The 18,123-nt window shown below is 50.7% G+C and overlaps 1 protein-coding gene across 1 annotated transcript in view; it reads right to left on the bottom strand.

Annotated features, from left to right (window-relative positions):
• The window catches only part of GAREM2 (GRB2 associated regulator of MAPK1 subtype 2), a 42,334-nt gene extending 40,315 nt beyond the window's left edge, over positions 1-2,019 (bottom strand). The window contains exon 1 of the mRNA XM_030555079.1: positions 1,886-2,019. Within this exon, the coding sequence (XP_030410939.1) occupies positions 1,886-1,997 (112 nt within the window). The 5' untranslated portion in view covers positions 1,998-2,019. The remainder of the gene's footprint in view (positions 1-1,885) is intronic.
• Positions 2,020-18,123: the final 16,104 nt, after the last annotated feature.

Below are 18,123 nucleotides of genomic sequence, written 5' to 3'. Positions count from 1 at the left end.
GGGTGAGATGGCTGCCTCAACTCCCGTGGCACGCCGGACAGAACAATTCCCCAGAGCTCAGCAGCACAGCTGGGATCCCAGGCAGCCACTGGGCCTAGTGAGGAACATCCCAGGCCAGGGACTTGCACTGTAACTTAGAAAAATCTCATGCAGACTTGAGCTCTCTGATGAAAACACGTGTAGCTGTGAAACTAGGACCAGTGAGGGCGGGACCTGGGCCTGAGGCCAGACAAGCCTTAAAGCTCAGCAGGGACATGCTGGATTCACCTGTCCCCAACTTCCATTGCTCCAGCCCAACGACGTCCCCTGGGAGTGGGAGACGGGCGCGAACCCTGTAAAGTTAGGAGCTGGAAAAGCCCCCCTGGACCATCCAGTCCCTCCCCGTCCCGCTCAAGCAGGTCACATTGCTCCTGTGAGTCTGTTCTCCAGCGCATCAGCTCCATCCCATAGGAGTTGGTTCCTGGGCTCCGGCCTGAAATCCTCTTCTCCATCTCCTGCCTCTGGCCCCTCGGAGTCAGCTGGCCGCCCCTCCTCTGCCTCATAGACTGGGGGGATTGTTTATTACCAACTGGCATCCGTGCCCGCCCCCTGCCCACGCTTGGCTCTCCGAGAAGCTCAGACAAGAGGGGCACAAGCCATTATCCAGAGCTGTCTTTAGAGGCAAGTCAGTCAGAAGAGAAAAGAAAACCTGGCAGCCAAGTGCTCTACGGAGGAGAAACCCAACAGCCTCACAGCTCGCTCTGCTCCTCAGCTCCCCTTTCACACACAGGCCCCCAGGCTGGCAAGGAAGGGGGCTGGGAAAACTCCTGTCCATCGCTGTCAGCGATGCTGCCTTGCATGAAACCCAGGAAGCACATTATCTTCTCCGTGTTTCTTGAAGGTCAGAGCTCCTCTGATCTGCACCGTCCCAAGGCTAGTTCTGCACAGGGACTCGCATGCACGACGCACACATGGATGGGGACACACACCCACGCCAGAGCCCCATAGCCACCCTGGAAACTCACACAGCCCCCAAAGCTGCGGCCACGGGGTGGGTTTGGGCTGGAAGTTGCTGTGTTGCAGGGGAACATGGGACTCACCCAGCCCCTGGCCTGTGCATGACTAGGGCTCCTAATGGCTATGGCAATGCAAGTAAATAATAGCAGGAATAATACTGTACGTCCTGCATAGCTGGGGGGAGTGGACTTCCCTCAGCCCAGACAAGGGGAGTTTCCAGAGCCCCCTGTCCCGGGAGAGCAGACTCTGCTCCCAGCTCCGAGGGAGCCCTGCAGGCAGGACGGCGGCTGGCCACGCTCTGGGGCCCCGGGAAGTTGGGGGCGAGGTGTCTGCGCTCCGGGACCAGAGTCTTTCGCCTCTGCTGCGCCTGCTTTCCCCGGGCAGAGCCCCGGCCCCGTTCACACGGCCAGGAGCGGCTGCTGCCATTAGCATTCAGGGCAGCACACGTGCGGCTGCTGCTGCCCCAGCCGGCCAGCCCCCTGCTCCTGGCCCGCCCGCAGCACCCCGGCCGGGCAGCGCCCCCCTGCCCTTCCCATCCACCGGGGCGGGGGGAGCAGATGGGAGGGGGGGAGTTCTTTGTAAATTTCCACAGTGACATCTCCGAGAAACTTTGCCCCTCATCCGGCCCCGATCCTGCCCCCAGCCCGCCCCCCACCTGCCCCCGGCCCCGATCCTGGCCAGATACTGCCCCCGGCCCGCCCCCAACCTGGACCCGATCCTGCCCCGGGCCGCCCCTCACCCAGCCTCAATCCTGCCCCCGCCCCCGGCCCGGATCCTGCCCCCAGCCTGCCCCCCAACTGGACCCGATCCTGGCCCGGATCCTGTCCCCAGCCCGCCCCCCAACTGGACCCGATCCTGGCCCAGACCCTGCCCCCGGCCCGCCCCTCACCTGGCCCCAGGCGCACCAGCGTGGGCAGGCGGCACTTGCTGACGATCACATCCAGGGGCAGCGCCCCCGAGCTCCAGCTGATCTGGGCGAGCCCGGCGGCCAGTTTCTCCATCTCTCTGCGGCAGCCGCATCGCCCCTGGCCGGGCTCAGACGCGGGGGTCCCGGGGGGCGGCCGGCGGCATCTCCGCCTCCCCGAGCAGCGCAGGCGGCAGCGGCAGCATCAGCACCAGGGCGGCGGGGGGGGGCTCCGGGGCCGCGCGGGGTCCGGGCTCCGGCTGTAACCCGAGCGGGAGCGGCCCGCCCCCAGCCCCCCACAGCCCCTGGACCCCGCCCCCCGCCCCGCCCGAGGCCCCCCACAGCCCCCGGCCCCCGCCCCTAGCCCGAAGACTCCCCGCCCGCGCCCCCCCGCAACCCCCGCCCAAGGCTCCCCACAGCCCCCGGCCCCCGCCCCCAGCCGCGCCCGAGGCCCCGGCCCCCGGGCCCCTACGCCCAGCCGAGCCTGAGGACTCCCCAGCTCCCGCCCCCCCCACAGCCCCGCCCGAGGCCCCCACCCCCAGCCCGAGGACTCCCCTGACCCCACCCCCCCAGCTCTGCCCGTCTCCTCTTCCCACCCCATTCCTGCTCCCCCATCTGGGGAGTTTCCCCCCGAACCCAGCCCCTGTGCCTGTCCTCCCCACCCCCACCTGGAGAGTAACGCTCCCCCCCCCCCACGCCTGGGGACTCTCCAATCCTCTCCTCCAGGCTCAGCTCAGCCCTCCTCCAGCACCTTCCTTTGTGCTCTGCCCAGCCTGGGACGGGAACCAGGACACATACCCCAGGACCCTGCTGGATGGGGCATCCCCATTCCCCTCCTGCCTCACAAACCAGGGGACCCGCGGGACTGAGCCCTAGGAGGGAAAAGAGGGGGTCGGGGGGCTCACACCAACCAGGGCCCACCCCCTGGCTTGGTGCAGGATCCGGAGAAGCCTCTGCCACTGACAACCAGGGACGGAGGCCCAGCAGGGCCTGTGCCTGCAAGCCCCAAGAACCCCAGCCCTCTGGTGTCTCTCTATCCCCCATCCCTGCAGTGTCAGGGTGGGCCCTGGCCCCTTCTGGAGCTCACCCCCTGGCGTCCAGTCCTAGCTTCTGGCACTCAGACAGCAGGAGGGTGCATCCCTGACCAGCTTGGCTAATAGCCATAATTGGACCTGTCCTCCATGAACTTCTCTGTTTTTTAAACCCTGATATACTTTTGGCCTTCACAACATCCCCTGGCAAGGAGTTCCGCAGGTTGACTGTGCGTTGTGTGACGAAATGCTTCCTTGTATTTGTTCTAAACTAGCTGCCTATTAATTTCATTGGGTGACCCCTTGTTCTTGTGTTATGAGAAGGTGTAAATAACACTTCCCTATTCACTTTCTCCACATCAGCCATAATTGTATAGATCTCGATCATACCTCCCCTTAGCCGTCTCTTTTCCAACCTGAAAAGTCCCAGTCTTATTAATTCCTCCCCATATGGAAGCTGTTCCAAACCCCTAATCATTTCTGTTGCCCTTTTCTGAACCTTTTCCAATTCCAAAATATCTTTTTTGAGATGGGGCGACCACATCTGCACGCAGTATTCAAGATGTGGGTGTACCATGGATTTATATAGAGGCAACATGATATTTTCTGTCCTATTATCTTTCCCTTTCTTAATTATTCCCAACATTCTGTTCGCTTTGGCTGCCACTGCACATTGAGTGGATGTTTTCAGAGAACTATCCACAGTGACGCCAAGCTCTTTCTTGAGTGGTAACAGCTAATTTAGAGTCCACCATTTTGTATATATATTTGGAATTGTTTCCAATGTGCATTACTTTGCATTTATCAACATTGAATTTCATCTGCCATTTTCAGGCCCAGACACCCTGTTTTGTGAGATCCTTTTGTAGCTCTTCGCAGGCTGCCTGGGACTTAACTACCTTGAGTAGTTTTGTATCATCTGCAAATTTTGGACCTTGCTGTTCACCCCTTTTCCAGGTCATTGATGAATATGTTGACTAGGACTGGTCCCAGTACAGACCCCCTAGGGGACACCACTATTTACCTCTCTCCATTCTGAAAACTGAACATTTGTTCCTACCCTTTGTTCCCTGTCTTTTAACCAGTTACCGACTCATGAGAGAACCTTCCCTCTTATCCCATGGCAGCTTACTTTGTTTAAGAGCCTTTGCTGAAGGACTTTGTCAAAGGCTTTCGGAAAGTCCAGGAACACCAGATCAATGTGCCTTCTCATTTTTTCCATCCATGTGAGGAATGAATTTTGTTATGTGCACTGATAAGGACGTTATGGTTGGCGGGGGTGAGGCTGAGGGGTTCGAAGTGTGGGAGAGGACCCAGGGCTGGGGCAGAGGGTTGAGATGCAGGGGGATGAGGGCTCTGGCTGGGGGTGCAGGCTCTGGGGTGGGGCCAGGAATGAGGAGTTTGGGGTGCAGGTTGCCCTGGGCCTGTGGTGGGGAGAGAGGACTCCCCCCAGCCCTCGCTCCCTGCAGCAGACTGGGGCTGGGGAAGAGGAGCCTCTCCCCAGTGGTGGCGGTTCCAGGGCAGGGGGAGAGTGTCTCTCCCCACCGCTCCCAGCTACGGCAGCTCCATGGCTGGGGCCAAGAGAGAGGCACCTCCCCCCGGGGACAGCAGCTCCAGGGCTGGGGGAAAGTGTCTCTCCCTGCTGTGGCAGGTCCAGGGCTGGGGCCGGGGGAGAGGCACCTCTCCATGTCCAGCCTTGAGCACTTGCACGGCCCTTGATAGGCTGCTGCGTGACCATGCAGCTTAGAGGCAGCTTAGCACCAGATCCACTTGTTTGTTGACCCCCTCAGATAATTCTAATAGATTGGTGAGGCATGATTTCCTTTTACAGAATCCATATTTACTCTTCCCCAACATATTTTGTTCATCTCTGTGTCTGATAATTCTCTCCTATTGTTTCAACCAATAAGCCTGGTACTGAAGTTAGGCTTATTGGTCTGTAATTGCCAGGATCGCTTCTGGTGCCTTTTTAAAACATCGGCGTCACATTAGCTATCCTCCAGTCATCTGATTTAAGCGATAGGTTACATACCACACTTAGTGATTCTGCAATTTCATATTTGAGTTCCTTGAGAACTCATGCAGTAATACCGTCTGGTCCTAGTGCCATTTTATTGTTTAATTTATCAGTTTGTTCCAAAACCTCCTCTACTGACACTTCAATCTGGGACAGTTCCTCACATTTGTTACCTAAAAAGACTGGCTCAGGTGTGGGAATCTCCCTCACAGTCTCTGCCGTGAAGACTGATGCAAAGAATTCATTTAGCTTCTCCACAATGGCTCCTTGAGTTCTCTTTTAACACCTCCATCATCCAGTAGCCTCACTGGTTGTTTGGCAGCTTCCTGCTCCTGATGTACTTTAAAAAAATTGCCATTAGTCTTTGTAAAAAGAACAGGAGTCCTTGTGGCACCTTAGAGACTAACAAATTTATTTCGGCATGAGCTTTTGTGAGCTACAGCTCCCTTCTTCTTACTACTGTTCTTTTTATGGATACAGACTAACACGGCTGCTACTCTGAAACCTGTCATTAGTTTTTGTGTCTTTTGGTAGTTGCTTTTCAAATTCTCTTTTGGCCTCCTTACTTATACTTCTACACTAGGCTTGCCCGAGTTTATGCGCCTTTATATGTTCCTCAGCAGGATTTGAGTTTCAATTTTTAAAAGATGTTTTATCTCTAACTGCCTCTTTTTTTTCTGTTGTTTAGCTGTGACGGCTTTTTGTTGGTTGGTTGGTTGGTTTTTTTGGTCATCCTGCTGTTTTTTAAAAGTTTCCATGCAGCTTGCAGGCATTTCACTCTGTGACTGTTCCTTTTCACTTCTTGCAGTTCCCCTTTTTGAAGTTAAATGCTACTGTGGCGGGTCTCTTTAGTATTTTCCCCTTACAGGGATGTTAAAGTTAATTATATTATGGTTGCTGTTACCGAGCAGTTCAGCCATACTCACTTCTTGGACCGGATCCTGTTCTCCACTAAACCAAGAATTGCCTCTCTTCTTGTGGGTTTCAGGACTAGCTGCTCCAAGAAGGAGTCATTAATGGTGTCATAAGAACGACTATACTGGGACAGACCAATGGTCCATCTAGCCCAGTGTCCTGTCTTCCAACAGTGGCCAATGCCAGGTGCCCCAGAGGGAATGAACAGAACAGGGAATCAGCAAGTGATCCATCCCCTGTCGCTCATTCCCAGCTTCTGGCAAACAGAGCCTCAGGACACCACCCCTGTCCATCCTGGCTAACAGCCATTGAGGAATCTATCCTCCATGAATTTATCTAGGTCTTTTTGAACCCTGTTATAGTCTTGGCCTTCACAACATCCCGTGGCAAGGAGTTCCACAGGTTGACTGTGCGTTGTGTGAAGAAATACTGCCTTTTGTTTGTGTTAAACCTGCTGCCTATTAATTTCATTGGGTGACCCCTAGTTCTTGTGTTATAAGAAGGAATAAACAACACTTCCTTAGTTACTTTCTCCACACCAGTCATGATTTCATAAACTCTCACTGCCGTCCTGCAAGGCAGCTGGCTGAGCCACTCTCTGCCACCCCCGAAACCCTGGTTCCCTGGGTGTATTTCCCCTTGGCTGGCAGCCCAAAGGAGCTCAGCCGTCTGTGGCATCCCCCTCCCCCTCCATTAGTGCCAGATTGGATTTCCAGACCATAATGGACACTTTCTCCGCTAACAGCTTCTAAGGCCGAGGAAGAGATTAGCTTTTCCCCAGAGAAAGACATATTCTGTGCGACAGACGGAGGCCTGGTGCTGCCCAGAAGCTCAGGGGAGGATGGCGTCTTAGCACCGGTCTGTGACTCATCCTTCCAAGCTCGGGAATGCTGAGCCAGGCCCTGGCCACCGCAGGTAACGGGCTCTGGGACACTACCGTTACTCCTGGCTTGTGCACCATGTCCAAGCTGCTGAGAACAAACACAGACGGACAAAAGCTTGGCCTGGCTCGGTGTCTTCCAGCCAGCAGGTCCTCAGAACACTGGCCAGGCTGTGCAGTGACTCCCAGCAGCGCTAGGTACCATGTCTAGTCAGTGAGAAGAATCGGGAAGGCAGGATGCAATTGTAATGGATCTTCAGTGACCAGAGGAGGATGAATGGAAGAATCTTCCTTTGACATCTCATGCAAAAGAGGCACCTCCAGCTGCACACGCCCCCTAGGACTGCACTGGGGTATTGGTTCAACACTGACTTGGAAGGAAAAGTTCCACCATCATGTCCTGCGGCACCCAGGTTTCCCTGGAAGGTCTCCAAACATTGTCCAGACCCACCTCTAGGAGCGCTGAGAAGATCACGGACCAAGGTGGAATAACAGCAGGCCCATAGACCTGTGCATGGACAAGCTATTTTCTGTCCTGCTTTGCTTGTTTCCAGCAGGCTTAGCTGTGAAATGCAGCTGCTCTGATCTCTCTTGCTGGTGAAGCCATCCAAGCGCAGAGCCCAGCTCAGTGTCCAGCCACACGGTGTAGTTTGCAGTGCTGCGAGTGGCAGGTAGACACCTCCTGTTTTGACTCAGGAGCAGAAGCTCCATACGGCTGTGGCAATTGTAGCAGATGGGGTAGCCGTGGAGCCGCACGAGGCCACCACTGGCCGACTTCCAAAAGTGCTCTCATGGAATTCAAGAAATAGCATTTAAAGCCAGGTTCTGCAGCCCCTCACGTGAAGGTGGGGAGGGTTCAGCTCTGGGCTCCGGGCACAACCACATGCCGACTGGAGAGGGAGAATAGCCAAGGCAGCATTGTCAGTCCTGGTGCCGAACGCTGCCACATTCCAGATTTAGACCTTTAAATACGGGTCCTGGTTTTCAGAGGCCCTGAGCAATCATGGCTGCCCCTGAAGTCAGAGGGAGCAGCAGGTTCTCAGCCTGCCCGAAAGGTCGGCCAGTGTGACTGAGGCACCTAACCGCACAGCTAGGAGCTTGACCTGCCCGAGAGGTTTCTCACCGGGTGCAGTGATGGCGGTTCTTCGAGATGCACGTCCCTGCGGGTGCTCCACTGCCAGGGCGCAGGCACCTGTCGAGCCCCCGATTGGAGGTTTTCAGTGTCCGTTCAGCCTGCACATGGTGCTGCACACCAAGGGGAGACAGGCCCACACGGATGAACCATCCTCCATCCAAACGGCCAGCAAAGAACAGTGTGAAGCAGGGGGGAGGAGACAGGTCATGGAGCAACCATAGGCGGACACATCTCAAAGAACCCCAGTTATGCAGAAGGTGAGTAACTCATTTTCTCAGAGTAGCGCCCCTGGGGGTTCTTCAGCCCCAGACAGTCATCCCCCCTCCAGGGAATAGGTAGCTTTGAAGAGAGTTGTGACGAACTGAGAATGTTCTTAATGTTTTCTCTGAATACCATGTTGGTGCCTCAGTGTCCCCTATGCAGTTCTTAAGTATCTAGGTGGTGGAATAAGGGTGTGTGGTTGCTGCAGAGCAAAGGGCCAGTGAACATAAATGCCTGACACTCTGTCTCCTGGCAACTGATGGCCTGGGCCCCTCCTCTGCAAAGGTGCCAGCTGAAGGGTTTGGAGACAAAGAGGTCAGGGAAAGGAACTGAGCAGAGAGGAGGGACTGGAGGACTTTTCAGTCTGGAGCTGGCTGGGGACTAGGAGTGAGGGCAGACCTGAGGGTCTGGCTCACTGCCCCCCAGAATGGACCCAGCCGAGGGGTCCGGTTCGCTGTACCTACAAGCTCTGTTTTAGACCCTGTTCCTGTCATCGAATAAACCTCTGTTTTACTGGCTGGCTGAGAGTCACGTCTGACTGCAAAGTGGGGGGGCAGGACCCTCTGGCTTCCCCAGGACCCCGCTGGGGCAGGCTCGCTGTGGGAAGTGCACGGAGGGGCAGAGGATGCTGAATGCTCCAAGGAGAGACCCAGGAGGTGAAGCTGTGTGAGAACAAGTCTGCTCCGAGGGAGAGGAGACTCCCCAGAGTCCTGCCTGGCTTGGTGGGGAGCAGTTCCGGAGCGTCGCCCGGTGACTCCGTGACAAGAGAACTCAAGGGAACTGAAGCCACCGGCGGCCCTCAGCGAAGATGGATGCCCTTTCCCACAGGCCTTGCATCATGCAGAAGGGAGGCTGGCCCTGATAAAGATGGCTGCCATCTCCCACCAGCCTTCCCTCAAGGAAGGGGGGCTCTGTGGTTAGGAAAGCAGATAAGAACCTAGGGTGGGGAATGGGGTCTGATGAGGGTGGGGGAGAAGGATGGGACTGCTAGAAGATATAGGGAGTGGGAAGGCTGAAGGTGCCCAAGGAAGCATGGGAGCCTGGGGGCAGAGACAAGGGGAGCAGGAAGCTAGGAGTGGAGAGGGAGCATGTGAGGGGTAGGAAGCTGCAAGGACATGGGGAGTGGTGAGAGAAGTCAATTTTCCCATTTTATTGCCATTCTCAGGATATTTGGTGATTTTCTTCACGCCCCAGAGCCTGGAATCAGGTTGTTACCTGAGACTCGCAGCTCTCAGTAAAGAATTGTTTCTGTCCCTGAGGGTTGTAGAGAAAAGTCTGAAAACATAACCCCTGTGTACCTCCAAAGCCTGGAAATGTAACCCCTCATGTGACCCTAAAGATGAAAACATGACCCATCTGACCTCAAAGGCCAGAAACATGACACCTGCATGACCCCAAAAGGTGAAAACGTGACTCTCCCCCCCATGTGAACCAAAAGGCGGGGAGCATGACCCTAAAAAGTGAGACTGTGATGTCTGAGCTACCTGAACAGCTGGAAATCTGACCCTAGAAGGTAAAAACGTGACCCCAAGTAACCCAAAGGGACAGAAACGTGACCCCATGTGACTGGAAAAGCTCAGAATCCAGAGGGCAAAGAAAAAGAACCAAATTCTCATGATTTTCAAGTCTTCCTTGTGATTTTTGAACTCTGGGAGTTGGCCACAACTGTAGACATGAGTGGATCCAGGAAACCAGGCTTGGCTGGCTTGGGAAGGGGATCGGAGTGAAGGACAGCTCCCCAACCCCAGGGGTTAGCAGAGGGAATGTGGAGACCCTCTCTCTGAAGGCAGTGGGGCAGCTTCTCCCAGATGTGGATTAATGGTTGATTTTTGAATAGAGGGGAATGGGGACAAGAGAAAACCAAACTACAGTTCTCACCAGGACCTGTAGCAGGTTAGCTGAATGGAAATGGATTGGGTTTTTTTCAGCTGTTTGGTATTTTAAGTAAAAAAACCAAAATTTGTAATGAAAAACACTTTCTGGGAACCATTTTGTTTCATTGAAAGCCAGTTTCTGCAGAAGATTTTGGACCAGCACTAGCAAATCGACTCTGAAAGGGTATAGAAACGCATGGGTACACGGTACAACAAAAGGCCCCGATCCTGGAGTTGCATCTGAATGGGCAGAGCCTTGCGCCCATCTAGAATCACTGGGCTTCATGAAGACTCCAGGATCCTCCGTGAGGATCCGACTGCGGGATCAGAGCCTAAAAGTCCCTGGAGTGTCACAAAGTGGGGAGTTCTAATTTGAAGTGTGTGGATTTTTAGGACAGGGCACCATGAAGTGAAAAACACTTGAGGAAAATGTAAAGGATTAAAAGGTAGAACTTAGAATGAAGCGGAGGGAGCGGCCAATCCTCACCATTCTCAACAAAGCCCAGTCAGAGTTTGCACACGCAGAAGAGAAAAGCTCTCGGCTCAGATGTGTGCGTGTAGAGCAGGCCTTCAATGCGGCACAGCCTACATGGAGCTTTTGTGCCTACGGTATAATCCTAGCCCAGTACTAGACAGCAGTTAATGCACCCAATACACTCGCGCAACACGTCAGCACCCCACAACTGGGCTTGGCGGGTTTGGATTTTTATCTGTGACTGTTGGTAAAAATTGAGCTCACGATACACACACGGAGACTGATGAACAAATATTTTCCATTGATAATAATTGAAATTTACAGACAGGCAACGTCAGAAAAAGTGAAGCTTTTCACTAAGCTTGCAAACTTATTCGAGTTTGATTTAAGGATATTTTCTTTGTATATTTTGACATGTGATGTAGACACTTTGCATTTTAACGGTTAGAAAACATTAACTCTTTGAATCTCAGTGTCTGTCATTAATTATTGTGACCAGCTCGAAAATTTCCTACAACTGTGAAAATGTTGCTTGATCATGTTAAAAAATACTTCAAATCCATAATTTTGCACTACTGTGAAAATGTTAAAAATTGGGAAAAATGCCTAAAACATCGACATTATCCCTTGAAATTATAAAAAAAACTATATTACATGTAGTTTTAATTTGGTGCAATACTAACTTTTACCACGAGAGAGCGCCGACATGTTTCAAAGTGACAAGGCAGAGTCTAAACCCCTGCAGGACTGAAGAATGAGGGAGATTTTAGAAGACTTGCACCGACCGAAGCCTTTAAAATGAAAGCACAATGGGGGATTCTCCCTACAGATGAGTGCAAATGAGCATGACTGGTAGATCTGCGTGTTACAACCAGAGAGATTATACCAGCTGCTGCAGGGCGGGCAAGCAGTATGTGTTAGGAAATACTGCATGGGTTTTCCAAGGAATTTGTAGAGCCTCATGTGTCAGTATCTTCATTCAGCAAATGGCCTCTGCACCAGGTATGTCTCCACTGGGGATTAGATTAGCACCTGGTGCAATCAAGGGAAAAATCAGAGGACATCAAAATGGCCGTACTGGGTCAGACCAAAGGCCCATCTAGCCCAGTATCCTGTCCTCTGACAGTGGCCAATGCCAGGTGCCCCAGACGGAATGAACAGAACAGGGAATCATCCAGTGATCCAACCCCAGTTACCCATTCCCAGCTTCTGGCAAACAGAGGTCGAGGACACCATCCCTGCCCATTCTGGCTAATAGCCATTGATGGACCTGTCCTCAATGAATTTTCTAGTTCATTTTTGAATCCTGTTAGAGTCTTGGCCTTCACAACATCTTCTGGCAAAGAGTTCCACAGGTTGACTGTGCGTTGTGTGAAGAAATACTGCCTTTTGTTTGTTTTAAACCTGCTATTAATTTCATTGGGTGACCCCTAGTTCTTGTGTTATGAGAAGGAGTAAATAACACTTCCCTATTCACTTTCTCCACACCAGACAGGATTTTATAGACCTCTATCATATTCTTCCTTAGTAGTCTCTTTTCCAAGCTGAAAAGTCCCAGTTTTATTAATCTCTCCTCACATGGCAGCTGTTCCAGACCCCTAATCATTTCTGTTGCCCTTTTCTGAACCTTTTCCAATTTCAATAGATCTTTTTTGAGATGAGGTGACCAGAACTGCAAGCAGTATTGTAGGGGGGACGGACCATGGATTTATATAGATTATCCTTTTCTGAATGAATGGTTCCTTACATTGTTAGCTTTTTTGACTGTAGCTGCAATCAATGTGCTGTCCACAATGACTCCAAGATCTCTCTCCTGAGTGGTAACAGCTAATTTAGACCCCATCATTTTATAGGTATCCTTGGGATTGTTTTCCAATGTACATTACTTGGCACTTGTCAACCCTGAATTTCAGCGGCCATTTTGTTGCCCAGTCACCCAGTCCTGTGAGATCTCTTTGTACCTTCACAGTCAGCTTTGAACTTAACAATCTTCAGTAATTTTGTATCCTCTGCAAATTTTGCCACCTCATTGTCCCTTTTTCCAGATTTATGAATATGTGAACAGCACTGGGCCCAGTACGGATCCTCAGCAGACCCCGCAACTTACATATATCCACTGTGAAAACAATGTTTATTTCTACCCTTTGTTTCCTGTCTTTTAACCAGTTACTGATCCATGAGAGAACCTTCCCTCTTACCCTGTTGCTGTTTATTTGCTAAAGAGCCTTTGGTGAGGGACCTTGTCAAGGGCTTTCTAAAAGTCCAGGTACACTTAGGGTGACCAGAAGTCCCAATTTTATAGGGACAGTCCCGATTTTGGGGTCTTTGTCTTATATAGGCTCGTATTACCCCATTCACATTTGCTGTCTGGTCACCCTAGGTACACTAGATCACTCTTGTCCACATGCTTGTTGACTCCCTCAAAGAATTCTAATAGATTGGTGAGGCATGATTTCCCTTTCCAAAAGCCCTGTTGACTCTTCCCCAACAAAAAGTGTTCATTTATGTGTCTGATAATTCTGTTTTGTATTACAGTTTCAACCAATTTGCCTGGTACTGAAGTTAGGCTAGCATCATCAGGGGAAGAAGAAGAGAAATGTGATGTTGGAGGAGCTTCCTCTTCCTGTTCTTCCTTCTTACTCAGTACCAGGGGAGAGTCAGTGTCTGGTGGGCAAGAGACCGATGGAGAAAGGAGAGGTGTAGGTCTCCAGCTTTGCTCCATGGCAGGTTTCCTGCACATAGCCCAAGGATCCCAATATGGTGGGAGTGGAACGTGTGGTTGCATCCATGGCGGTTCACACCAGGATTGTGGTGCAGATGTTGATTGTGAATAGTGAGGCAGTGTAGATGCAGTTGCTGGAGCCTGTCTTGAATAAGAGAGTGTGCTGGAGCCCTCCCCTTCTTCCTCGTCGTCGCTGGGGAAGAAAGGTGCCATCCTCGGAGGAGAAAGGGAGGAACGTCGTCGTGAGTCCAGAGAGGAGGGTGGAAGTGGGGGGAGGTCATGTCTGAGGAGAGGTGACTCAGGCATGTCAGATAGCTGCAGTTTTTAAGGTATCTCAATTCCTGTGGAGGACAAAGGAGCATGATCAGTACCAGTGCACGACACGATGTCAAAGGAGAGACACATTCCCCTGAGCAGCCAGCAGGTGGAGATGAAGACTTGGGTAGCATCGAGAATTTTCCCACTGTGGAGGCCTTGCCTTCTGCTGAGGATTTGATCGGTGCCGAGGACTTGCTCTGTGTTGACAGCTTCGATGGTGCCAAAAAGGATGCTAATGCCAGTGTTTTTGTGGGTGCCAGAGCTCCCGGAGTCAGTCTGTCTTGGTCTCCGGAGCTGAGACAGTGCTGAGAGCTGTAGGGCTGCCTGGTTAGAGTCTGTGGACCCTGGTTTTGTGTCGGTGCCAGAGCTATTTGGATGGGCTGTGGAGCCACGTACCCTGTCGGAGGATGTTGAGGTGACTGATGGTGTTTGTCCTGGTCTTTTCTGGCCCTGGCAGTCATAGAATATCAGGGTTGGAAGAGACCTCAGGAGATATCTAGTCCAACCCCCTGCACAGAGCAGGACCAATCTCAGCTAAATCATCCCAGCCAGGGTTTTGTCAAGCCTGCCCTTCCCACTCCAGTATTACACGTTTCAAAATGCAGCTTGGCCCCCAGCTTCCAGATGAGAAGGGAATAATTAATGAATGCTAAATAAAATGAGGCACAATACTGTTCATCTGGGGAACCACACTAGGTTCCTGAGTGTGCTCCCACCTCACTACACAGCTCCTCGTGGCAGCAGCACGGGCTAGATGTATCCTCCTGGGTGGCACAGCCTCTGACTCCAAGCCTTCACTTCCAGAACTGATGTTTCCAGCCTTCCCTGTTGCTATGAATACCCTGAAAAGGTAAATCTGGTGCACCGTGATAGTTTGTGGCCTTCCCAGAGACCCAGGCGTGAGTCCTCCTCCACCCCCATTCTCACTGAGTGGATAAAACACTTGAAATATCAGCATCAACTACCTCATTGCTGATAGTTTGAGGAGGGGGAAGTAGGGCAAGAGGTTGGGAAGGAGATGCAGCAGGGAGCTTGGAGGAAGAAAGGAAAAGAAGCAGAGGGCAGCAATAGCGCTGGTCCTACTGCGGACCATGTTTTCCCAATGAGCGATGCTGGATGGGAAAGTCAGGCCATCTACTAGGATTGATTCCTGGGCAAATCTCCCATTGACATCAGAGTGAGCAGCTGTTGACTCAGGGAACATGAAGCCTGAAGTCCTATTGCCACAATTCAAAATGGAACTCAGCCCTCTCCAATAACTGAGTTTGACATCCTTAGTCCAAGTGAATGAGCATGTGGTCGGGACTCAGGATGCCCTGTGTTCTGAACCTGCCACAAAAAGGTCTGCCGTGATGAATGCACCTTGGGCTTGCTTCCACTAGCTTCCTTTCTTCCGGGCATGGCCTGGGTTCACCATCCTGGCTATGTCTACCCTTAAAAGGCTACAGCAGCTCACTTGGAGGTCCACTCCTGTGCCACTTCAGTATAGACGCTACAGCGAGGGGAGAGGTTTGCCCATCGCTGTACATAATCCACCTTCTCAAGAATCAGTAGCCAGGTTAATAGATTTTCCCGTTAACCTAGTGCTGTTTACACTGGGGGTTAGAGCTCTCAGAGGGGTGGATTTTTTTACACTCCTGGGATATGTAGCTATGCTGAAGTAACTTTTCAGCGTAGACCAGACTTCAGTCCACTCATGGAGTTTTCCCTAGTGTTCAGTAGACCGACCTTGGTCTATACGGAAATGTTACAGCACCTTAGCTATGTCTCTTCCGCTGACCGAGCTGCCGCTTCTCGGGGAGATGGACAGCAGACCCCTTCCCCTCGGGCATTGTCTATACTGTAGCAGTACAACAGGGCCGCTGCAGCCCCACAGCTGTGCTACTGTAAGCATTTTAAACATAGACACAGCCCACGGCCTTCGGTGCAGGAGACCGGACTAGGACCCTACATTTCTCTGACTCGCTACATCTGGCAAGAGAGCATAAGGCTTAAGAACTGTTAGTGCAGAAGAACTGACCTGCACGCCTGTGTCAGTTTCCTTTTTGGAGAAGTATTTCAGATATTTTCCACAAGTAAGCCTGGCTGTTATCATGGTCAACTTACCCTGGAGAAGAAAGGTTGTTGGTCACAGGGGTGGTGGTGATCAATAAGCAGCAGTTGTCACCTTCAGTTTGACTTAACTCCAGGCATAGTATCGCTGACTATTGGTGCCCTCTGAACCCTTCACATGGAATATGTAAGGTCCTTCATTATGACTGAAGGCAGGTCTCTTCTCAGAGCAGTGTACGCAGCACCCACCAAAAGGAGCCAAGGACATCCCTTTTTGTCTTTTATCAATGCTAGATTTGGATCAGGACTATTCTACCTGTAACATCTCCTACAGGACTGGTTCATGAACTTTGTGGTAAGCACAGAGATTTCCTTCCCCAGTTCTCATGATGTTCTACCCATATTTTATCATCCTTCCAATACGCACATACCGTGCCACAGATATTTCATATGTGGGAACCCAAAACCAGATACTGTTCCAGAGCTGAGCGATCACTTAAAAATGTCAACTAGTCAAAGGACAAATAATCATCCTTTGTGACCTACCTGTGTTCTTCAGTAACTGAAGGTAGAACAGAAAGAAACTATTAGAAACCTTGCATTAGTAGAATACTTTACTAGCAATGGGTGCAGCAGGCAAGTGTTTTTAATAGAACTGGGAACACAATCACAGAAACATAGGCCTGGAAGGGTCCTCAAGAGGTCATCTAATCTTCTCCCACCTCCTATGCTGAGGTAGGACAAAGTGTACCTAGACTATCACTGACACGTACTTATCTAACTGGTTCTTTAAAACCTCCAGTGATGGGGATCCCACAAATTTCATTGGTGACCTGTTCCAGTACTTAACTAGCCTTACAGGCAGAAAGTGTTTCCTTGTATCCAACCAAAATCTCTTGCTTAGCCTTCTTATCCTACTGAGAACAACTGATCAATGTTTTCCTTAGAATAGCCCTTAACCTATTTGAGACTTCCAGCCCCCCTCCTTGGCCGGCTTTTCTCAAGAAGAAACACCCAGCGTTTTTTGTTTTCAACTTTTCTTCATAGGTCAGGTTTTCTAAACCTATCATTTTGGCTGCTCCTCTAGACTCTTAAAAGGTGGTGCCTACCCATGGACAGAATACCCCAGCTGAGGCCACACCAGTGCTAAGGCTGAACAATTACCAGCCATGGCTTATGCAACACTCCCGTTAATGTGCCCCAGAATATTAGCCTTTTCTACAACTGTATCACACTGTTGGCTCAGAGTCCACGCATGCAATGCTTCCCCCATTCATGTTCTAAGTAGCACTTCCTTTGCACAACCCTGGCAGCAAACAAGACTGCCTGCTCGTCTCACTGACCAATGTCAGTCTGATTCAGAGATCGATGATTTGCTTGCAGTTAACTTTGTATTAGGATTTGAATAGCATTTCTAATCATGTGCTACAAGGAGCAGTGAATTATGTGAACCTTTGCTGTCCTTGTCCACAGGACACACGAACACGCACAAGCTTGAGGCTTGAAAAATGTGAGATCAAGTGTTTAGGGAGAAGCCTGAATTTATGCTGGGAAAAAAGCAATTGGTCTCAACTTTTACCTCCATTTCCTTTCCTGTATTAAAAGGTAAAAACATCAATAGTTGTGCCAATGTAAACTCAACTATTTCTTACATTTATAGATCTGAGAGCTGTGAGCACTTCACAACAGCTTATGCTGTCCAGGCACAGAACATCAAGTGGTCACTTATGTACCAAATCTATTTATAACAGCAGCAATAAGACATCAGCAGTGAATTTGAGGATGGTGATTGCATTTCTCCAGATGTTCAAATCTCTTCTTGACCAGATGAAGTGTGCCAGTCGATAACCAATGCCTGTCAACTCCTTGCTAAAGGACACCGTGTAGGACAAAATGGCATTGGTGGTGCTTTTGCTGCTACAGATGGCTATGTGCACCCCCTTCCTAGGTCAGTATAGAATTGGATGTTACATCTCCCTGCAACAAGGGACAAGTGTGCGGTCAGTATACACTCCACTGTCTGCTAAAAAACTTGATCACAACCTACTCACCCAGCAAGTAGGCAAAACAAGGTCCAAGAAATCTTTACTAGGACCTACCACATAACAAATACACGTTTAGAAAGGCTGATTTTATTTTCTCTTGGTAAAAGCAAGAATGGGACAGAATTATGGTTTATTTTATACAGTTTGATGTAGTACATGGTATAAAGGAATGTGTTTTAAATAAAAAGCCAATGAGTGTAGAGTAGCAGTGTATTTATTCCTATGCCTACCATTTATTTTTACTTAATCATTTAGATCTAGCCTTAGAATCAAGGCTAGAGGTTTCTCCACAGCAAGAAGCTTGGCTTTTAGCATTATCAGACTTTGAGGTCATTGTTGCATTGGCCATTCTGCTACTCAGCACAGCTTGTTTTCAGGTGACTTGGCTCACTATAGCCGCTGGAGAAGAGTGTGTGTTTTATTTTTATTTTTTTTAATAAAAAACACATTAAGATGTTTTTAAAAACAACAATTGTAAAATAAATACAAGTTAAATTG

This window comes from Gopherus evgoodei, chromosome 3, assembly GCF_007399415.2.
Source record: "Gopherus evgoodei ecotype Sinaloan lineage chromosome 3, rGopEvg1_v1.p, whole genome shotgun sequence".
NCBI lineage: Eukaryota > Metazoa > Chordata > Testudines > Testudinidae > Gopherus > Gopherus evgoodei.
The sequence above is the reverse complement of the archived record's forward strand: the minus strand, read 5'-3'. Positions and strand labels throughout refer to the sequence as shown.